General features: G+C 32.9%; 2 protein-coding genes across 3 annotated transcripts in view; both read left to right on the top strand.

Moving 5' to 3' along the window:
* The window catches only part of LOC136977294 (serine/threonine-protein phosphatase 4 regulatory subunit 2-A-like), a 56,694-nt gene extending 44,431 nt beyond the window's left edge, over positions 1–12,263 (top strand). The window contains exons 4-9 of one of the 2 annotated variants that reach the window (XM_067272770.1): positions 1,107–1,200; positions 1,286–1,326; positions 1,404–1,795; positions 10,075–10,221; positions 10,291–10,481; positions 10,583–12,263. In XM_067272770.1, coding sequence (XP_067128871.1) covers positions 1,107–1,200; positions 1,286–1,326; positions 1,404–1,795; positions 10,075–10,221; positions 10,291–10,481; positions 10,583–10,687 — 970 coding nt within the window. In that variant the 3' untranslated portion in view covers positions 10,688–12,263. Of the gene's footprint in view, positions 1–1,106; positions 1,201–1,285; positions 1,327–1,403; positions 1,796–10,074; positions 10,222–10,290; positions 10,509–10,582 lie in introns of both variants that reach the window. The other variant, XM_067272769.1, reaches the window with a different exon arrangement.
* A 75-nt stretch (positions 12,264–12,338) lies between these two features.
* LOC136977302 (U-scoloptoxin(05)-Sm1a-like) lies at positions 12,339–17,061 on the top strand. Its single transcript, XM_067272776.1, has 4 exons — positions 12,339–12,724; positions 15,759–15,829; positions 15,910–16,080; positions 16,229–17,061. The coding sequence occupies exons 2-4, from the start codon at positions 15,778–15,780 to the stop codon at positions 16,432–16,434; spliced, it is 429 nt and encodes a 142-aa protein (XP_067128877.1). The 5' UTR covers positions 12,339–12,724; positions 15,759–15,777; the 3' UTR covers positions 16,435–17,061.
* The last annotated feature ends 5,139 nt before the right edge of the window (positions 17,062–22,200 follow it).

The following is a 22,200-nucleotide window of genomic DNA, read 5'->3' as shown; positions in this document are numbered from 1 at the left end:
TTACTGGATGTCATTGTTATAACTAGAATTTACTGCTAGTCAAAAATGAATTTGAGTTACAACTAGTTTTCAACTAGACAAAACGAGTTTTAACAAAATGGCTTAGTAAAAACTGTTTCGACCAAGGTCATTCAGCTAACACGTTCCTATAGTGTATGATGAATTTCGTATCGCTTTAATCCTTTTTCCCCGACATCTTGTTTACATTTAACTTGTGATCCCTCCTAAGGCAATATAGGTCAGTCAGGCGATATTATTTTAAAAAGTTACCAAAAATCAAATTATCATTATATCTATATGAAAAAAATCACTTACATTTATTAATATCTTTAGTTTTAAATACGATATTTTTCAATATATTTTATTAGAAAAATTTATAAGAAAAAAAATATATATATCAGAACTGACACACAAACTTGATAATTTGTGACATTTTGTGAAAATTAACATTGTCTAGTTACATAGTTGTTTGCTGGCACTGAGCCAGAAAGATGTAGAATATTGTTTTGTACAATTTGATATAACACTTATGCGTGTATGTTTATTCGTTGTGAAATTATCGCACATTATATCAAACATTTGTTTGAAATCAAAATTTTATACTGCTATCAACTAATATAATGAATTATTATACTTTATTCATTTCATATCAAACGAGATTATATCTGTTGTTAATAAATTTTACAAAAATTGATATTTACCAAAGTAACGATGAATCAGTACCCTCGAAGTTTTGCTTAAAACGCCAGGGTACCGATCGATCGGTGCCTTCAGGGACAAAGGATTAATTAATGTTAATAACACAGATGTGTGACCAATATTTTCAATAAATATCGTATTAAATAATGCAAATGTTTTAATCCCAATCATCACTTTATTTATTTCCCCCAAACATATTTATGTAGCTAAAATTAGTTTTAACTAATGTTAAAAGTTAAAACTAGTTTTATCTAAAATCAAAACATGTACAGCAGTAAATTCTAGTTTTAACTAGACAAAACGGGTTATAACAATGACATCCAGTAAAAACTAGTTTCAACTAGTTAAAACGTGTTTTTACTGTAACATATATAAATTAGCCATTAATCAATATTTTCTTCTTTTAGTGCACCATTTACAATTCAGCGACTCTGCGAATTGGTGACAAATCCTAGAAAACATTACAGACGCACAGATAAATTCATGAGAGGATTAGAAAAGGTTAGCCTATTGTAATAATCAATATTTTAAAATGATTTCATATAATTTAATGATTATTGCTTTTTCCTCTTTTATTTAAATATAGAATATTCTTGTTGTCAGCACTATTGAACCAAAATCCTCATCGTGAGTTTGAGTTTTATATTTATGATGCATTTAAATTATATTCTGTAATAAAAATTCTTATTACGTGCTATTTTTAGAATTCACGAAGTTAATCATAATGGAAATAATGCAGTAATTGTAAATGGCCTCATCAGTAATTCATCCAACATCATCACCGACAATTCTGCACTCAACAGCAATCTCAAGGACAACCCTCCATTAGACAACTTTGCCAGCGTATTTTCTGCCTCTACCATTGCATCTACAGTTACGGCTACGATGGAAGTGGAAGTGTCGAGCATGACCCAAGATAACGACATCAACTCTCACATAGATCATTCTGATGATGAAGACATTAATCATATTACTGCAGAAGTGGAGAGTACTGTTGGGCATCCTGTCGTTAGTGCAATGGACATCTCGCCCGATATCAGTGATGATATCGAAGAAAAAGTGCATAACCAAATTGAACCATGCACATCTTCAACAGGTAACAAAATATTAATTTTCTATTACTTTTTTATCAATGTAATTTTCAGTTCATTTCAATACATTCTACACACACACACACAAGAAAACTTTTGTATTGTGTACCCTCTGGGAGTTCTTGAGATCTGTGAGATGTTACAACATGTATTTTTTAACTTTTTTTACATTTAAAATCTCACAAAAATTGAAAAAAAAAATTTGTTCTAACTTTTCAACCCAGATGACATGCATCTGGCTTCTTTTTTAAATCTGTGATTGATTTCCAAATTTTCGATGGTTTACGTGTGTTAAATAAAATTCTTCTGAATAAAAATCTGCTTGAAGGATTTTATATTCAGTACTGTTGGTATTTTTTAAGGAATATATCATTGTTGGCATGTGGAAACCCAATAAATGTCAAAAGGCAAATTAATATTGTTTGTGAAGGTTCATTATGATCATTTAATCACCTAGATATACTACTAACTAAACTCAATAACAGAAGAAAATGATTTAGAAAAGAACTAAATCTTTTTTCATTGCTGAGTTATTTGCATTAATGCAGACTGTCTGATTATATGCAAGCTTATTACAAATAACAGCACAGCTAATTCTATTGGTGGAATATCTTTGATATTTTTGCAGAATATTCATAATCCAAGAACATACACAACTATGACATAAAACTTATTCGACCTATAATGGAGCTTACAAGATTTTCTGGTGTCAATTATATGTATTTTATCTTAGTTATTTATTTACAAAAATTTTATAAGCGGTTCATGTTAAATATTTAACAATAACATAGGTATTTTTAACTGTATGGAACTATTTTAATTTCTCTCTTACTTCATTTTTTGATCTTTTCAATTATATAAATTACATGAAAAACACTGCATTATCAAACTAATGTTTTATTATTTAAATTTTGTTAAATGATACTCATATTTAAATTTGTTAACTGTTAACTTATAACAAACATTTTGAGAAGTTGCATAAATTGTTGCTTCTAACACAATAAAGTGCTATAAATTCAACTAAATAAAAGATGAGAAAACCACTTGGCGGTTTTCTCATCTTTTATTTAGTTGATACGTGTGAAATTATACATGTTTTGGGTTCCCAAGCCCCTCCTCATCCAACTAAAATATTAAGGAGTATACAACACATATATAAAAAATACATAATTTTTTAAAATTTACATAAGAAATATTTGATTTAAAACATACCTATCCATACAAAAGTTTTACAAATTAAAGTTACATCATAAACAATGTTACTCCTCTCAAGTTTCTTCAATACATCTCTGTGAGACTTTTATACGTCTCGATTATTGAAAATATCCCAACATGTGATAGGAAATATTTTAGCTTTAAGATATTGCAATCTGCAATTAAGTTTAAATATATTAAAATTAAATGATTGAAATGTAAATTAAAAACATATAACGAAAGAACCGGAGGAAGTAACCAAAAAGAAGTAGAGGGACAGATTAAAAATTTGACTCAATATGAAGATAATACAAGGTGCGTTCCATAAGTAATGCAACCAATTTTTTCATGATGCGATGACATGCTGTAACTTATTCTAACCTGCTGTGCTAGGTGGCAGGGAGTATTAGCTTCAAAACTCACCTGGTTTCATTTGCCTCCAAGCTGCCGGCGGGTGAGGACATTCATTCCCGTGAACCCTGTTTTCAGTTAGTGTAACACGACTAGGGATTGCAATTGCTGGATCCCTCATCCAGCAATCCAGCTGGAACCAGCGCATTCTTTGGCGTGCTGGATCCAGCACTGCGGATCCGCAAATACTCAATTAACTTTCTAAATAATTGCGCAAAAGTCTAGGTTGTTGCGTTGCCGCTTTGTTAACTACTAGACTGCTACTAATTACTTACTAATTACTTACTCACTACTTTACTAACACTAATAATTAAATTATTTATAAATAAACTACACCTTTATCAATCCAGCAAAATTGAATAAAATAATAACGTATTCAATTGCTTTTAACGATCTTCCTCAGTTACAAAAAAATACAACATTAACTATAGAACATAAAATGTGTTCGGAATAAATATAAAATGAATAGTACTTAATTACATCCCATAGTCCAACAATCAACAAACCACGGTTTCAAAGAAGAAATAGAATATTTTTTAAACAAGTTACATAGATGTACTGTCAGGTCTGATAATTTTTGTATTGTAATTCGTATTCGACGTAATCCCACTGTTTTCAAACTTTTAAGAAACGATAAAAAGAAAGAGGATCGAAATTCAACAACGGGTATATATTTGGTGCCTTTACACAACCAATGTTTCAATTCCAAGCTTGTTTATGTGGGTGCAACGATGCACAGTTTAAAACAAAGGCTCAAGAGCACAAATATACAATCAGTAAGAACCTTGACAACATTGCGCTGGCATCATACACAAGACAGAAGGATGTTAACGTCCAATGGGATCAAGCGGCAATTATAAAAACGACGACGAATAGACAAACGGTCAAACACCTTGAGAGATTGGAAATCTGCAAGGCGCACATGACAACTAGTTGTATAAACCATAGAGATGCGGACTTATTGTCTACCATGTGGAGATCCTTTTACATTAATTAATGTTATTAACGGACAATGCTGGTTTCGTTGGATCTTACGTACAGGGTGTTTTTTTTAAACTGACGGTACTCAGAGACATCTGTAGAGCAATCTAACAGCCAGACTGTCGCCAAATTTGGGAGAGTGACTAAGGACGACATGGGAAAGAGATTCTGCAAAGAAAAAGTAGTACCCAAATTTGCCAGTAGAGGTGGATTTGGCGCTGTTGTAGCAAAACAGCTAAGAATCTGCATAAAATCCAGCTGCAATTAACAAACACACGAATGAATAATCAGACAGAGGTTTCAGTGTAATAACGAAAGTTTAATTAATCAGCAAATAACCTTCTCCCTTCTTCAATGTGATCACCGTCCTGCTGGACAACTCATTGCATCCTGAACACCGTGTTCTCTATGGCCAAACGTAACATGTTCGCAGGAATGTTCATCACAGTTCGAGAAATGTAGTCTTTCAAAGTCATGAAGTTTGGGACACTACCAAGATAGACCTTGGACTTTAAGTAACCCCACAGGAAAAAGTAACATGGGGTTAGATCCGGGGAGCAAGGCGGCCATGCAAGTGAAAAAAAGCGACTGATGACCCTTTCTTCAGTGAAGTGCTGCTAGCTTTTTTGCTATAACAGCGCTAAATCCTCCTCTACAGGTGAATTTAGGTACTACTATTTTCTTTGCGGAATCTCTTTTCCATGTCATCCTTAGTCACTCTCCCAAATTTGGCAGCAGTTCTGCTGTTAGATTGCTATACAGATGTTTCTGAGTACCGTCAGTTTTAAAAAAACACCCTGTATATATTTTTTCCACTATTTATTTTGTTTATTTATCTATATTTTGTCCATTTGGGCGTTTTCTGTTAATTTTTATATTTATTCCAAACACATTTTATGTTCTATAGTTAATGTTGTATTTTTTGTAACTGAGGAAGATCGTTAAAAGCGATTGAATACGTTATTATTTTATTCAATTTTGCTGGATTGATAAAGGTGTAGTTTATTTAACTTATTCTACTTCTAGTACATAGTTTTATATACTTATAAATAACTACAGACTAATATGTAGAGCCTATATATGAAAACTGGTAAGACTGATAGCCACTTAGCCACTGATTCTTTGTCCTTACATTATTATAATATATTAATATAAATTAATCAGTAGAATTACCTTTGCTATTATTTAACTTAAAGATTACATTATAATTATAATCTAACTACACATTTAAAGTTAATTGTCTCTATCTCCAGTGTTAAACCGAACCAAAGTTAAGTTTACTACCTAAATGTGTAAGAAGATTTATAGTGACCAGTCTAAATAATAAAAGCTTCTTAAGTATTTTTAAAAAATGTTTTATTTCATTAAAAAAAAACATAAATTGCAGGATAGATAGATAGACAGATAACACTTTATTGTACCAAAAATACATCTGCGCTGGATCCAGCTGGAATGATTTCAATCCAGCAAAAATCCAGCTGGATTCAAAACGCTGCTGGATTGCGATCCCTAAACACGACACGATGGATCATTTTGTGGAGCAACGTTACGCTATCAAATTTTGCATTAAACTTGGAAAGTCCACCACCAAAACCTGTACGTTAATTCAGTAGGCCTTTGGGAATGATTATTTGTCCAAATCACAAGTTTTCCGATGGCAGAAGTCGTTCAAAGATGGCCGAGAGGAGGTCACAGGCGAACATCGCAGTGGATGTTCATCAACCTCCCGAATTGATGAAAATGTGATGCAGGTGCATGCTTGTTTGAACTCTGACCAACGATTGAGCCTTTAATTGACAGCAGACACTCTAAACTTGATGAAAACAACCATTTATCGCATTGTGAGTGAAGATTTAAACATGAAAAAGGTGTGCGTCAAACTGTTCCCAAAAGTGTTGACCGACGAACAAAAGGACATGTGAATGCTCTGGTGCAAGAGCTCTTGGAAATGTGTGAAAATGATTCAAATTTTTAAAACTCAGTTATCACTGGTGATGAGTCATGGATCTTTAAGTATGACCCTGAGACAAAAAGGCAGAGTTTGGAGTGGCACACCTCAGCATCACCCCGCTCCAAGAAGGCATGCATGAGCAAGTAATTCATACCTGCCGGGACCACTGTGAACGCAGTTTTTTACTTGGAAGTGCTCAAAAGAATGAAAAGGAGGGTCGCATGCTGCCGAAGCGACATCAAGGATGTGTGGAAATTTCATCACGACAACGTGCGATGTCAAAGTGCCTTTGTTGTCAATGATTTCCTGGCCAGGACCCACACCCCATTGGTTCCCTAGCCTCCCTACAGTCCTAACCTGGCTCCTGCCGACTTTTTTTTGTTTCCTCATTTAAAATGGGCCTCGAAAGGAAAACATTGGGACACGATTGAAAACATCAAGGCTTATGTTACATCGGCTCTAAAGGACATTCTGGAGAAGGCCTTGCAGACTGCCTTCCAGGCCTGGAAAAATCACCTTCACAAGTGTATTGATGCAGAAGGGTGCTATTTTGAAGATTTTTGACTAATTGTAAGAATATATTCAATAAATGATTTTTATGAATTTGGTTGCATTACTTATGGAACACACCTTGTAAATATAAGAAATTAGGTAAGAAGTTTCAATATCTAACCAAAGAAGAAATAGAAGAATGGAAAAGATTGTTGATGCTAAATAAAACAAGCGTTGTTATTCCTGCTAATGTCATCAGGACAATACAAAGTGGATTAGATTTTAATGGACCTAACCAATGGAATGCTGTAGATATAATACCAGATATAGACTGTATATGTAATAAACTATATGATACTGAATCAAAAATCATTAAAATAAATTTAGCAAATAAGACTGAAAAATATGTAACTAAAAGAAATGGTAAAACCACTATAAGGGATAAAAATTATCATCAGTATAAAAATAATATTGAGGAATTACATAATTTTTGTAAAGAACAATTAACTAGAAATAACTAAAGCAGATAAATCTAAAAAAAAAAAAATTATAGTAGAGCAAGATTGGGTTAGAAAAGAAAAAAACAAGAAATTGTTGATAGTAATAAATTTAGAGAACTTCTGATTGACCCCAAAGAAGTAATATATAAAGAATTAAAGAATAGAGTCACCAAACTGTACAAACTAAATAGTTTAACTAAAGCAGAAAAAGAGTTTATCCCCAAGAGAAGATAACGATTGTACACCAAAAATGAAGATACAACTTAAAACACATAAAGCGGATGAAACTGTCCATCCTATAGTGGATTTCAGAAACACGATATTATATAATCTTGAAAAGATTCTAAAACAAGCTTAAAATATACCAAAATTCTAAATTTACCATTCATAACACTGATGAACTACTACATGATATTAAACAGATAGATACAAAAATGTTCAGAGTTGCAAGCATAGATATAATTGATATGTTCCCTTCCATAATATGGGAAATAATTGAACCTAAACTGATACAACTTAAAATTGAACCAGAAATAATTGACCTAATTGAATTTACAGAAGCAACAGAATTTATAGAAGCAACTACTTTGAAATAAACAGTAAATATTGCACACAGAATAGTGGGATTAGTATGGGGTTCGTAATAGGACCAAAACTAGCGGAAACTATAATGATAGATATAGATAAACAAATAAGTGACATATATGGTATAAAATTCTACAGAAGATATGTAGATGTCGTAATAATATATGATGATGTCGAGATTAACATTAATGAAATCCGAAATATAATAAATAATATACATAAAAATATTCAATTTAAAATAGAAGAAGATAAAATTACCACCAGTATAAATTATTTAGATATTGCAATGAAAAGAAATAATAAAAAGCTCGAATTCGAGCCGTTTAAAAAACTGTGTTCAATAAATACTACCGTTAACTACAATTCTAACATACCACTCTGTATAAAACAAAATATATTTGATATGGAATACACTAAGATCAAAAATAGAACTAGTATAAATACCAAACAAATGGAACATATAAATGCACTCAAGAAAAAATTTATTGTTTCAGGATACCCAAACAGAATTCTTAGCGCTTGGGGGGGGAAAAAATAGATAAAAAAATAAGAATAGATTCTAAAGAAATACATTAAATACATTTTAATGAATTTCTTTATTCAAAATACATTTGACATAAAATACATTCGTTTTCCATACATAAAAGGGTTGTACGAGGAAGTTAATAAAGAAGTCAAAAAAACCAATGTGAAATTAGTATAAACACATGAAAAGCTACACTCTAGATTAATTGCAAAACAACTTAGGAAGATAAACATAGAAAAGAAAGAAGAAAGCAAAAATGTTGTTTATAAAATTACATGTATGTACATGTGAAAATACTAATTTTTATGTAGAAGAAACTAAACGTAAAGTTACAGTAAGATTGAAAGAACACATAGCCGATTTAAAATATCGAAGACTAAATTCTGCCTTTCATGAATACTGTCTTTTAAATAATTGCAATATAGATAAAACTAATATAGATATTTTACACAGAGAAAAAGATTCATATAAAAGAAAATTTAAAGAAAGTGTAGAAATCATCAAAACTCAAAATTGTATAAATAAAAATCTTAGCATTTTAATAAGTGAAAACTGGCTAAAAATTTTATATTAATTATTAATCATGTTCATCAGCTTCAAAAAATTTTATTAATATTATAGTTTATATAATAATTTGTAATAATAGATAGTAAACTGTTAAATAACTCAACAAAAATATAAAACTGTAAAATTGTCATAGGCATCATACGATATGCAAATTTGCATTATATTATGTAAAAGATGAATTAGTATCAATGGAGGTAATGATTTTACAAAACTAATTTATGGGTGATATACAAGATGGAAAGTATGGTTAATTAAGTACTGTCTTTAGTAATAATTGTCCCAGATCATGGAGGTGAATAGTATTTCACATTGGACATTGTTCAGTATGCTTAATTGTCGTAGTGCATTTACAATGTCTCTGATGTATAAAGTCATGGAGATGTATTGAAGAGGGGCTTGGGAGCTCGAAACATGTATAATTTCACATGTATCAACTGAATAAAAGATGAGAAAACTGGCAAGTGTCTTAATTTATAGTGTCTTTATTGTGTTAGAACAAAGTTTAAAGCATGGTTTCAGATTATTAAAAGAAAACATTGCATAAATGTTTTAAATTCCTAGATATTGCAACTGTAGTAGTTACCTTTATATTTTTTCATCAATAATTATTTTGAAATTTATACATCTTTAAGATGGAATAAGTAAAAATTGAATTTATAGATATTTTTGTAATTATACCTTATTATTTCTTAATAGAAAAATATATGATTGTTAATCATTAATTTTTAAAACTATTTCAAAAATTTATATTCAAAATGAAGATATACAACACTTTACAAATCTTACAGCTAAGTGAGAACTTCCTCATTAAAAAATCTGTGCATTTATAGAAAATTATAAATTTTTATCTTTTGCAAATGTATAATAGACTATTATTTTATTTGTATGCTTATTTATTACATACTATAAATTTATCTTTCATTCACATAACTTTTTCAAATCCAGGACTAAATTTTCTGTATTACTGAGCAGAATCAATAATGGCATTTATGTAATGTAGCCAAAAGTATATATAATATATAGATTGCTAAATGAATTTTTTTCATTAAATATGCATATTTTTTGTTTATTTTTTAGTAAATAATTTGCAGAACGTTCCTTGTTTGGAAAATTCATCTTGTGGGGAGATTTCATCTCAGGTTGAGACAGATATTAATTCTTCTTCCGATACTCAAATTGTTCCAGAAAATACAAAATGCATTCTTGAGGAAGACAATCCTACTTGTTAGTTTCAATTTTAAAGTTATTATAACTGATTATATGAGTTTGTAAAGATTGTTGTTTTTTTTCCAGCTGATGTTTACACAGAATCTCACAATATCAAACCCAATGATGCAGTCGAAGAGGAGGAAGAGAAAACAACAGATCTAGATGTGGAAAGCACTGAAATTATTGCCAGTGAACAGATCAGCAGCACCACTAATTTAAATCTTGTAGATCCACAAACTGTGGAACTGTTTGCAAGCAGCACTAATGAATTAGAAGTGGGTAGCATTGTTTGTAATTTAAAGGTGTGCATTTAAAATCTTGCAAGAGTAAAACAAAAAGCTTATATCCAAATAAGTAACTCAAGTAATTCTTACAGGAGATAAAAGATCAGAAGAAACAGGAAATAATGGAAACCGAAGCTTCTCTGACTAAAGAAGAGAAAACAGTGACTGATGAAGCAGAACCGATGGAACAAGACTGAGTGTTATTTATAGTTTATAATCAGATTTAAGAAATATCTGCCAAAATGTTTATGCAGAATATTTGCACAACAAGTAGGTAATGTCTAGTGTTTGTGTCACAACAGTCATAAGAACGATTATTGCAGTTCAAAAGAGATCATTATTTAAAATAGACAAAAAAAAAAAAGACTGTATTCTTCCATTGTTTTTGTTAATCCAATTTGTCTTCAACTCCCGCAGCTAAAAAAAATAATTCATTCCTGTACAGTGATAATGGGAAATGTGTTTTGTATATAAGTACCCATTTTGCTCCATGCTCTTAGAATTTTTGTGCAAGGCTACTTTCCGTCAATATTTTATATATTGTAAAATAACAATTTGAATTATTTTTCTTTCAGTTTTAATTACATATACATAGATTTAACAAATTCTACTTAATTTTTATTTTCTCGAAATTATCATTTGAAGCGGTCGTCTCCTCAAATAGTGTTTTCGTCTTTGAACATTTTGGTAGCGTAACCAAGAAATTTGCATTAGTTTTCAGTCGTGGTTTTCGATGCAAACTTCTAAGATATATATGCAACTTTTGAGTTTAATCCAAATTGTATTTTGTACAAACACTTCTATGATATGTATGTTAAAAAATTCAGTTTAAATATCTGTACATGTGGATGTAATTTATGGTGTATGTCAGGATCATTTGGTACATATATTTATGTGAATTGGTAGATAAAGATGTACAGTTTAGAATAGCTATAAATTTTATTATCATTTTAGATGATTTTCTGGTTACTCTCGGAGTTTCTTTGAAAGTCACCAGTGCATGTTTTGTTATATGAAAATTCTGTTTTTATCATAAATGCAGAAAGAAAGAGAATCATATTTGTGGTAAGTGTTCTGTAAATACATAATACACTCTGATATGTATATGTAGAGAAAATTTAAAGCACGAATCTGCCATAACATCCTTTTCTAAATTAAACACCATATCCATACATGGTTAAAGAAAGAAGATAATCTGTTGCCGAATTGTATATTTTTTTAAAACCAGACTACAAAAGACAGACGACATAAAGTTCATTTATAGATAAATTTTTTAAAGATGTTTTCAATGTAATTTGCTTAGAAATAGTGCCAAAAACCAAGAAAAATGTTACTTTTAATTGTTTCAATTGTTTGCAAGCATAGCATTTCCACAATTTCTCTGTTGTATTAAGCACGAGATTGTTCCGAACTCTAATGGAGGGTAGAGTCTGACTCCTTGCAGCATTTTAGACACCATTTTTTATCTCGGGGCTCCGCGGGCACTCGAGGCGAGGCTGTGTCGCATCCAGAGTGCGTCTCGACCCCTCTCCTTTTAATCTTTAATTGTTTTATACCTGTAAAAACAGAATTTTGATCCTATTGGTGTGAACTTTAAGCATCTTGTGAAAGGTTGTGTTGTACATAAAAAAAAAAAAAGAGAGAGAGAGAGAGAAAGAGAAATACTGAGAATTATTATTTGAAATGAGCAGCAGGATTTGGCTCCTTGAATGCACAAATTGTAATTGTAAAAAATTTTTATAATTAGTGGAAATAAAAATTTACAGATAATCAGTTATGCATCTTCCTTGCTCTCTAGTATTAATTAACACTAACAAAATTCAAAACTAATGTAGTCTTTGAGTAAAATTCCCGCACGAGGTTTTCTAATTATAAAAATAATTGCTTTGTTTAATTTAATTCAGTTAATTTCATTTTAAATGGCAGAAACAGCCAGGCGTGTATCGCTTACCGGAAGTGGAATGTGCGCATGTGCTACGTTTCTCCATTGACAGTTTACCGAAAAATCAATCAATCTAATGTAGAAATGCATAACGTTGGAGGAAATTAAATAAAAAGCAAATGTTTTGTCTCCTCTTCCCTCATTTCCTCGTCTTTGGATCGTCTACCGCATCACGATGACGTCACGTCGTCATCATCAGCCTCTCCAGACTCAACATGTCTTCTCTAGATGTCAGAATTTGTCGTTGTTTCTACGGAGATAAGGGCTAAAGAAGAGCTTTCTGCATCATCAGGTACGAATTTTTCTACCTCCTTATAGTGTAATATAGTGTTAAATCATTTGTATCTCCTATTTTTGTGTATATGAGGCTAAAAATAATTCGATTTTTTAAATGTTCAAACTACGTAATTCGTGGGAGGTAGTTTTAAAAATTCGCTACATTTAGACAACGAAGCGTTACAAAACAGGGTGTGGGTGGTGTACCGTGCGTTGTTCGTGTAGAAATTTGCATATTTAATGGTACGAAAAGGTCATTTCGTGATCGAATGTAATCTTTAACGTTAATTTATTCGTGTATTCGTGAAATGATTGAAGTCTAGTAACGTTTTAAGATGGGGAAGATGAGCCGTTCGTCCGGAAAAATCATCTACATCATCAGGAAGAGTGGGTTTGTGTATCTGTTCTAACGGTTTCTAGGGATAGCGTGGAGGAGGAAAAGGAATCGATAATTCTGTAGGAATTTGATAGGATCCTTCCTATTAAAACATACGAAACTAAGTTTAATTTGCATAAAGCTTTTTATGCAAATGAGCTCGTGCGTATTAGGTATCCGATAGATACAAAGTGGCGCATGGCGTTACGTTTAAGATGGGAAGAGTTTGTATATGTTTACATGTAGAACGTGATGGCTTTGAATAATTTTAATGTATATCCGGTATATCGTGTAATACCATAAAAGTTTACGCGTAATTCTGTTAGGAACATCCAAAAATAGAGGTTAGAATCGAAAGATGTTAATCAATTTTCGTAATCTCGAATTGCAGTTTAATTTACAGATTTGATTCTAAATTCGGATATTTTGTGCGAATTTCCAGAATTTAAGCTCAAATAGCTCGTATACCATAATATATGTAGCATAATTTGATGTTTAAAACCTCTATGGGTGCACCCCATAATCTAACGCTAGATATCCATAATTTGATCCTGTATGGAGTATATCTGACTAAATTATGGGTTGTAATTCTTAAATCTTGCCCACCAGTGCCGAGTGGATGAACTCTGCCACTGTTGGGCAAAATACCACTGAAAACCGAATTGGTCGCGAATTCGCGCCAAACCAAGGTCTGATACGTGGAATTTTCAGGTTATCTTTACGTGTGTAACAAATAAATAGGGAACCAGTTTCTCAAAAATGTCCTCCCGAGAGGCCCTACCTCTTGACTGAAAGATCTCCCAAGTGTTGCGTTGCCACATCCCATTAAACCAATTCAATTGTTAAGTTTTGCCGTATAATTTAATGCAAAACACAGAAAAAATTCAATTTTTCATTATTTATTTATGCCAGAAACCATAAATAAAATGTCGGCAATGAAACTTGGAAGGCCTTTTGCACTTAATATGCTCGGCATAAAACATAGATTTTCATTATTTAAATTTATGCAAATCAATTTATCGACTTATATCATGAATAATTTCTCAACGGTTTAAATATTGTATATTTTTCCCCTGCTAAACCACCGACGTGTGATATTGAAATTCTAGAAAAAATATTGGCATGTAAATTAATATTTTTCTCCCTTGTGTATCCTCAAAAGATTTACGATTTTGCTTCTGACATTTACTGGTTTTTTTTTTTTTTCGTTATAGAACAGTAAATATGAAATTTAATTTTAAAAAATCGTTGGCCAATTGCCCGTTTCGAACGGGGTCTTCGCTCATTTTTCTTTAGATTTTTTTGGAAATTTCGCTTTGTATAAAACTTTTCCTAAAAGAAATCACTTCGGGTCACCGAATAAACCCGTAACGAAGCCGTGAACTTCAATTAAATTTCATTCTTACGCGGTCGTCCACAAATGTTGTGCTGCTCTTACACCCGACGTTAGTAATTAAAGTTACCTCTACTCGAGGCCGCCTGGAGTAGGGGTAACTTTAGCGGTTTAAATGCAAATGGGGCATTTCGGGACGGGGAAAGACGTTTTTGTAAAAAGTATTTAGTGCCGAAACTCTCCGTTACGGCAGTTTTGACACTGCAAGCAGCCTTGGAAGAGAGACACTGCAGGTAAGAAATATCACAGAGGATCAATTAAGGTCTACCTTTCAGTCGGCTTTAAAATGGGACCCCATTGAGCAGTATCCTTTGTTCTGTGTACCTTGAATGTCTTGCATAAATGAAATGTTGCTTGAGGTGTCGTAGTGGTGATTTTTGGTACTATTTTTTTTTCATTGTGAAAATGTCTTCCGTATGTCCGAAGCGATAACTTACAATATTTAGTTGCACTTGGACTGCTAAATATCTTTACAGGAAGCGTTAAATAGAGGTATTGTACCTTAATTACCGTCACTCGATATATTTGATAAATTAAGTGTTACTAAATAAAAGGGTCTCGCGATCTTCAGAACGTTATTATAGAAGGCCATAGCTTTATATGAACATGATGTTAGTTTGCGGACATAGAATCATGCTTAAAAGTTTGGCGAGACATCATTATAGGACCCTTACAATGATGTCACACCGAACAAATCAAAATTTTAGTGCATTTGTTTACATGATATTTGTTACGCAAATAGCCGTGTAAAATCTAAATAATCGAGGGGAAGATCGAGGCTTTGCGTTGGCTTCTCCGGAGTTTGGCTGCGAAATGTAATATTTCCCCTACCGTTTTCCTCGCTTGTAATCTTTGTTTATGATCTGTCAAGACAATAAATATTGTTCTAAGAGAATGTGCCAAAATTTCGATTTTTTTTTTCTTTTTTGTGTTGCAGTTTAGTCTGTTGTAGTTGCGATCTTCTAACATCGTAACTAATTGTTCATTTATTTTTTCAACATTTATTCTTCGAGTTTTGAGGACAGACATCTCGTCTTTCTGTCTCCTAAAATAAGTTTTTTCAAATTTATTGATTTGTTAAGTTAAAAAGTTTTATAATAGAGTAAATATTGAACGTCGATAAATGTAATTTAATATCAATGTTATAATCGATACAATGGCACCATTCTTCTTTGCAACGCGCAGGAACGTTTCCGCGCGTTGCAAACCTGCTAAATCCTATAAATAACTAATTTGAATGTTTAAAATTTCCTAACCAAAAAATTTCACGCTAATTTTTAGATCGACCAACTTTACATCAATGGAAGTGTTCCTTATCCTTTCCATTTTGATCATGGCAAGCATCCGGTATTGTACGTAACGTTTTGATTTTGCAATACGCAATAAGCCGTTTCACATTGTTGCAATTGACAGATTTTTTACGTGTTCTCAGGTGACTGCATCAACTGTTACACGTGCAGTTCGTGGAACGGGACCAATATCAATTGTCACGATCCGTTTAACCCGGCCATGAGTACCTACACGGAGGATTGCATGATGCCTAAAGAAGGCCACATTGGGCAGTTTCCCGCGAATTTTTGCATCAAAATCATCGGAAAAACAGGTAAAACCTCGGTTTCCTCTATTTTAGTTTTCATTTTCATTCAAGTTTTGCTAGTTTCTGTGAAGTATTCGTAACGTAGTGTACTATGTGATGTATAACGAAAAATGACATCGGCAATAACGGACTTTTTTCTAATTTTTCTTAACAGCAGAAGATAACATCGAGCTAGTGATACGTATGTGCACGCTAGAGAACATGGACAATCAATGTGGTGTGTTTAAATTCGAAAACAATGAACTGAAAGGATGTATCCTCACCTGTGATTACGATGGTTGCAATGGAGTCTCCGTTATGCTCGCCAGTGCTGCTTTAATCTTGACGTTTCTTCTGTTAGGCAGTTACACAATGGTGTGAACTATTCTACAGGAAAAAAAAAACAAAACTATCTATGTCATGTATGTTGTCGTTATATGCGGTAACGATGCCTACTGTACCAAACAATTGGGTCTCGTTATTCCGCATTAACTTATAAACGTGGAATATAATTTTATATGTGTACGTTTTAGTTGGTAACGTTACTTTAACCGAGATGTACAGGATGTTAATGGCATATCAACATGCTTACAAATGGCACAAACTTTTCTAAAACATCTCCTCATCTATTCTTAATTTTTAAAAAGTAATTTTAAAAACTCTTCCTCTTCTATAAATCTTTTTAAAAATCCGGGAACGTCCGGTCTATACCTTCAGAATATACAAAAATTTCTTGAGATGCCTTCACACGTGATCAAGTGACGCTGTCGGAAAAGTCGATCACCTCACTCATATCCTCCCATGTGTCCATCCAGTTCTTAAACTATAAAATTTTATTCATTTATCCGCCATTTTGATTTCGAGATTATTTATGTAAATAAACTACGGAAAAAACAAAAAAGAATTGTTAGCCTCGATGTTACGATGCCAAATTGTATTATAAATATTTATTTATGTAGATAAGATGGGCGTATATTCTGTTTTCATCAATAAATAGTATCTGTTCGATGCTCTGGTCTAGTTTGCAACACGCGTCACGAGAACTAACGCTAGAGAAATCGTAAATTCTTTTATTGGTAGTGTGACGAAACCAGTTAGGTCGAACACAATCGAAGTTCGGTCGGTAATGACAGGTTGCCACCTTTAATTCTAATAATTAGTGATAACAAACGTCGTGACCCGGTCGCCATTGTTAACATTTTGCTGATGAGAATCGATAAGACACTTTTAATCATACACGTGGTCCATAAATCACGGATGTTACACGGGAAATGGCTTTTGGGTGTGTCCGATCGATAGCGTTAAAAATTTTGCAAACTCGCTTCAATGCAAATGACCATCACGTTTCAAGGGCACGTTACGAGAGCGTGAAGTTCCGTGATTATTGACTTGACACTGGTTTGATTCTCTTAGTAATATTTTAAGACTAGACGCCATTTTGTTTTATAGACATTACGGATCTTCAATATGGATTCTTCGTTAAGAAACGCTCTGCGTATTAGAAAGCCAGTAAAATTTGATTCTTCAAGAGACCGAAGTACGCTGAAGGGAAATATAATTTTAAACAGTTGAAATTGCAAACAATTGCCATTTATGTGGATGTTTAATAAACGTTTATCTGGCTATCCAACACAATAGCGAGGTTTAAGCCGAAGTTTTAAACGCGAAAACGTGTACGTCGGACGTTCAGCGCCGCTTTCCTGTAAGATTAGAAGTTTGACAATGGCGTTTGGAAAGTCAGTGGCAGTGCCGTAACTAGCCATTCCTGTGCCCTGTGCAAGAGTTTGCATTTAGGCCTCTTAACTAATTAGGTTTGGGAAATTAATAAAAACAAATACATGCATTTTGGGCCCCTCTTCCAAGTGGGCCTTGTGCGGGTGCACCTGTTTCACCTGCCTAGTTATGGCACTGGTCAATGGACTCATGCTCGACATTCCAAACGCCACTTAGAATGTCGCACTCGTATCAGGACCAAAATACTGATTCAATCATATTTAAAGCAAGATTCACGAATGAATTAGTGGTAGTTCACGAGGATAGTGTTTTATACACTAAGAGGATTTTTAAGAGGGATTTTTCAGTTCCTTCGTGGGTTCAACTGGGCAGTGAGGGTTATAACAAATCCGAGACGGATAACTCCGAAAAATTTCTGGATTTTTTCGATGGGATTTGAAATTGTTTATATTTTAAGCTTATTTTTGACGTAAGAATCAAAGGATTGGAGCCACTGTTGCACTTCATGCTGTATGTTCATATGTTAGAAAATGTTCCCGTTATTCAAACTCCGTTATGAAACATTTGTCAGAAAATCTCTTCCAGGAAATTTAGTGTCCTTCACTTATATTAGTAATTACAATAAACCTGGAAACCGTTATCCCGATGTTCCGTGCGGAATCTTTGTTAGGTAAGTTTCTCCAGTAAATTAAAACTCGATCGTTATGTTGCTTCTTAGGGGCGATTGTCCCATTGCTCCCTTAAATTAAGAGTTAAAATTACTCGAAATTCATATTAAAGTACAATCTTAGTTTGCAACGCTAAGTTTGAGGAATTGTTTGAATCGATTTTAACAAAACCAAACAGAAAATAGGCTTCAAAATTAGAAGAAAGAAATTTTTTGTTCATTTTTTTCCAATTCATAAAATGGAATGCGGGATAACAATAATCATTCCCAATTGTTTCCAAAATAATTATTTTTTTAAGGCTTGAAAAATTAAAAGTGAGTCGTATATACAATTTAAATTATGTTCGAAAAAATATTTTAGTAATTTTCGTTCCAATACGTTCCAGTATTATATAAAACTTTTTAAAAAATCCAGTAAAGAATTGTTGACTTTCTCGGCAGAAAAGTTAAAAATACGTCTGGCGCCATCTCTTATGAGATCTTATTTTAAAACTTTTCATATTATTAATTATTATAAAATGGCAATAAACTTGAGGCTTAATTTGAGAGTAGAGACTGGTTTTATAAGAATTTGTAAATGCTAATAACGAGTAATGTCTTCATTAAACAAGAGACCCCCTTTACCTTCAACTATCAAAATTTAATAGCGTCGATCCCCTAATACACATACCTCTTTACGAAATTTCAGTAATTGTTGACAAAAGAAAGTTATTACACTGCGAAATTCAACGAAGTCGTGCCTTCCCCATACATACAAAATAAAAAAACCAACTTTTTCTTACATTTCTGGATGTTTCTAGGTCTTCCGAGTCCAAAAATGTAAAAGTCCACAAGTCACTTTTTGCCCCATAGCTATAGGGCCTGCTTTTTATGCAGCGAAAGTGTAGCGAAATGACGTTACAAGCAGCGTTGGCCATTTAGAAACGGGTTTCAGAGGATTAGCTGTAAAGCGCTTATCGAGCGCTGCATAAAAAACGCGCCCATACTTTTTCTCAGTTGTATATAACAGCCAGTTAGCTGCACACAGCAATGACTTCTTCAACGGAAATTGAGAGAATTTTCTCCACCTATGGACTGGTTCATTCAAAACTTAGAAATCGACTTGGACAGGAAAAGGCAACAAAGCTTGTTAAAGTTTTCAAGCACCTAAACAAACACTAATGAGCGTTGTACATTTCTGGAAAAAAAAAAAAAAAAAAAAAGATTTTTCAAACTGAAAAAGCCACTGCTGAGAATCCTGTTTTAGTGTAGTACATGTGAATTTTAAAAATGCCATTCCATAAATAAACATTTAAAAATGCTATATTTTATATCGAATAAAATATTTTGCACATTCTTGAGTCTTCCGCTGAAGTTTTTCTGCTTTTTTCTATTTTACTATATCAAGTGTTTTATTTCCAAAAAATAATAAAAACATGCTTTAAAATATGTTTTAATAAATGTTTTAAAACATATTTTTTTAAAATCATGCCAACCCTGTTGGGAAGTAGATCTGTAGTGTATTAGCTATCTTAAGAAGTTGTAAAGTAAAAGTATTAGCTATCTTCTTCATATATGATGTTGCAACCGATAAAGGAGCATTTTGTTCTCACATTCGTTCTCTGTAAACAAATAAATGTTTTGTTCAATGAAGTACACATTGGGAAATGTATGTGTGAGGCCAGCATGCTATTTACCTGAAGAAATCAATAATAGATTTTCATTTACAAATCCACATACAGAATAGTCTCGTATGTGGATTTTCTTTTCGAACGTGTTGCATGCAATTAAATATATCTTGTTAGACTTCGACACTTCAAATACATCAAATCATAGGTTAACCACACAGGGATCTGAAACAAAATCAGTTTAATTCGCATATCCTTTTCATGATATCACGCATAATACAACTTATTTACACATCTCTCATGCCTACATTTTCATCATTATGTAATAGTAGCTGTTCCTTAGATGGGTTCTAATTATTTGCACAGTTTCCACTTAACAATTAGGTAAATACAGTTTTCTTGAGGTTCTCTTATCAGCATTCATCTTTGTGAGCTCCAAGAATGAATACAAAACACAAGTCTTTGTAATACTAATCCCCGTGCACACACTATACATATACGAGGTCCGAAATCGCGTAAATTGCGGAATTCTTACGCTTACATTATAACGCTAGACTATATATGAGAGAGAGAAAGAAAATACAATTTTTGATCTAAACAACGCGGCACAAAATGTAAACGACGAGTCCCGGAACGACTCCAACACGTGTTAAACGATCTGTCAACGTCAAACCGAAAGATAGAATTCTGACACAAGCGCTCATAAATATTCAATCTAGGAAAACAATTTCGGGAAAGAGAGAGAGATTTAATGGATAGAAAAACAACACGTATGATCGTTAAAGTTCGCAGACGACAGAAATCACAAATAACGGGCTAAATTATGAGCGCGAATCTTGTGGTTTTATCAACAATCTCCGAGCACAATAGACAAAAAGGCACCGGATAGACACCCCGAATCGGACCTTTCCCGTGACCCGAGTTGGTCTCGGTTTTCACCTGAAACAAAGGCGACACCAATCGGGAAGCGAGGAAGGGAACGAGGGGCCAATCGAATAGTGGAAAAAAAAAACTATAAAAATCAAAAATTCAAGGTCGAAAGACAGTCTCCTCTGCAATCAGCAAAAAGTCGTGTTCTGTATATTGTGTTGCGCTATCACCTAGGACGCCGCAGCATCATCTCACCGATCATCCGCATCGTCCGGCGATCCCATCTCGTCTACTTAAGGACTACGACCAAGTTCGAAGTTCTCTCCACTCCGAAGGACTATAAACAAGTGGATCTGTCAATTATCGATGTAAGCATAAATTAAATGTTATAAAATAAACGGCTTTCTTTTGGAAAATATTTGTCATTTGCCTCCTTCGCCACAACCCACATGCAAACTTCCCTTAGGTTCATCCTGACGCGGGATTAACTGATTCCCCCTAAAAGACGGCAACCTTACACATAGACTGCTTCAATCTTTTAGAATCAGCCGTTGCCAATACCAGTTGTGAAATATATTGTACACTGCTTTTGAAAATCATTTTGCATAATTTACCCTTTTATACTTACAATACTGAATGATATTAAAAATTATCCTGAAGAAAATTTACCATTCCTATAGTGATGATTGATGTAAAACGTCTTGTATCAGTCACAGAGACATTCTTCTCAGTTGTTATTGTATGATAGAATCCATTCTGGTAATTTCTCCTTCGAATATAGTAGAACTTTCGGCACTTTTAGTGGAATCAAAAAGTACTGTGAATAATGGGTAAAAGTGTGCTCTGAACGCTCATTGAGTAACGCTTAGTGCTTGTTATATTTTTGAATTCAAATGCTTGCTGATTGGCTAGCATTGATAGTGACCGTTGCAATTCCGTTAGCACCAAGTTACGGGTTTATGTTATTTCAATTTCCAGTTTGTCGAAACTCGTAATCAAAAGTAAAAATCGAAAAAATAACTAAATAAACAATGCGCTAATTGCATAAACGTTGCAATAATGAGAGAAATTGCACTTTAAAACTTTGGATTTTGAACCCATCTTGTCCTAGATACTTGATTTAAGTGATTTATCCATTAGCAAAGGTTTTAACATCAATAAAATCTGGGCTTTATTCATAACTTTTTACGCCACTTTATAATTTATTAATTAATAATAAATTAAATATTTTCATATTTTTTAATTAAATAAGGATAATTCATTCAAATG

Source organism: Centruroides vittatus, unplaced genomic scaffold (assembly GCF_030686945.1).
Source record: "Centruroides vittatus isolate TY-2023 unplaced genomic scaffold, ASM3068694v2 contig_453, whole genome shotgun sequence".
Classification (NCBI taxonomy): domain Eukaryota; kingdom Metazoa; phylum Arthropoda; class Arachnida; order Scorpiones; family Buthidae; genus Centruroides; species Centruroides vittatus.
This window is presented reverse-complemented; position numbering and strand designations above follow the sequence as displayed.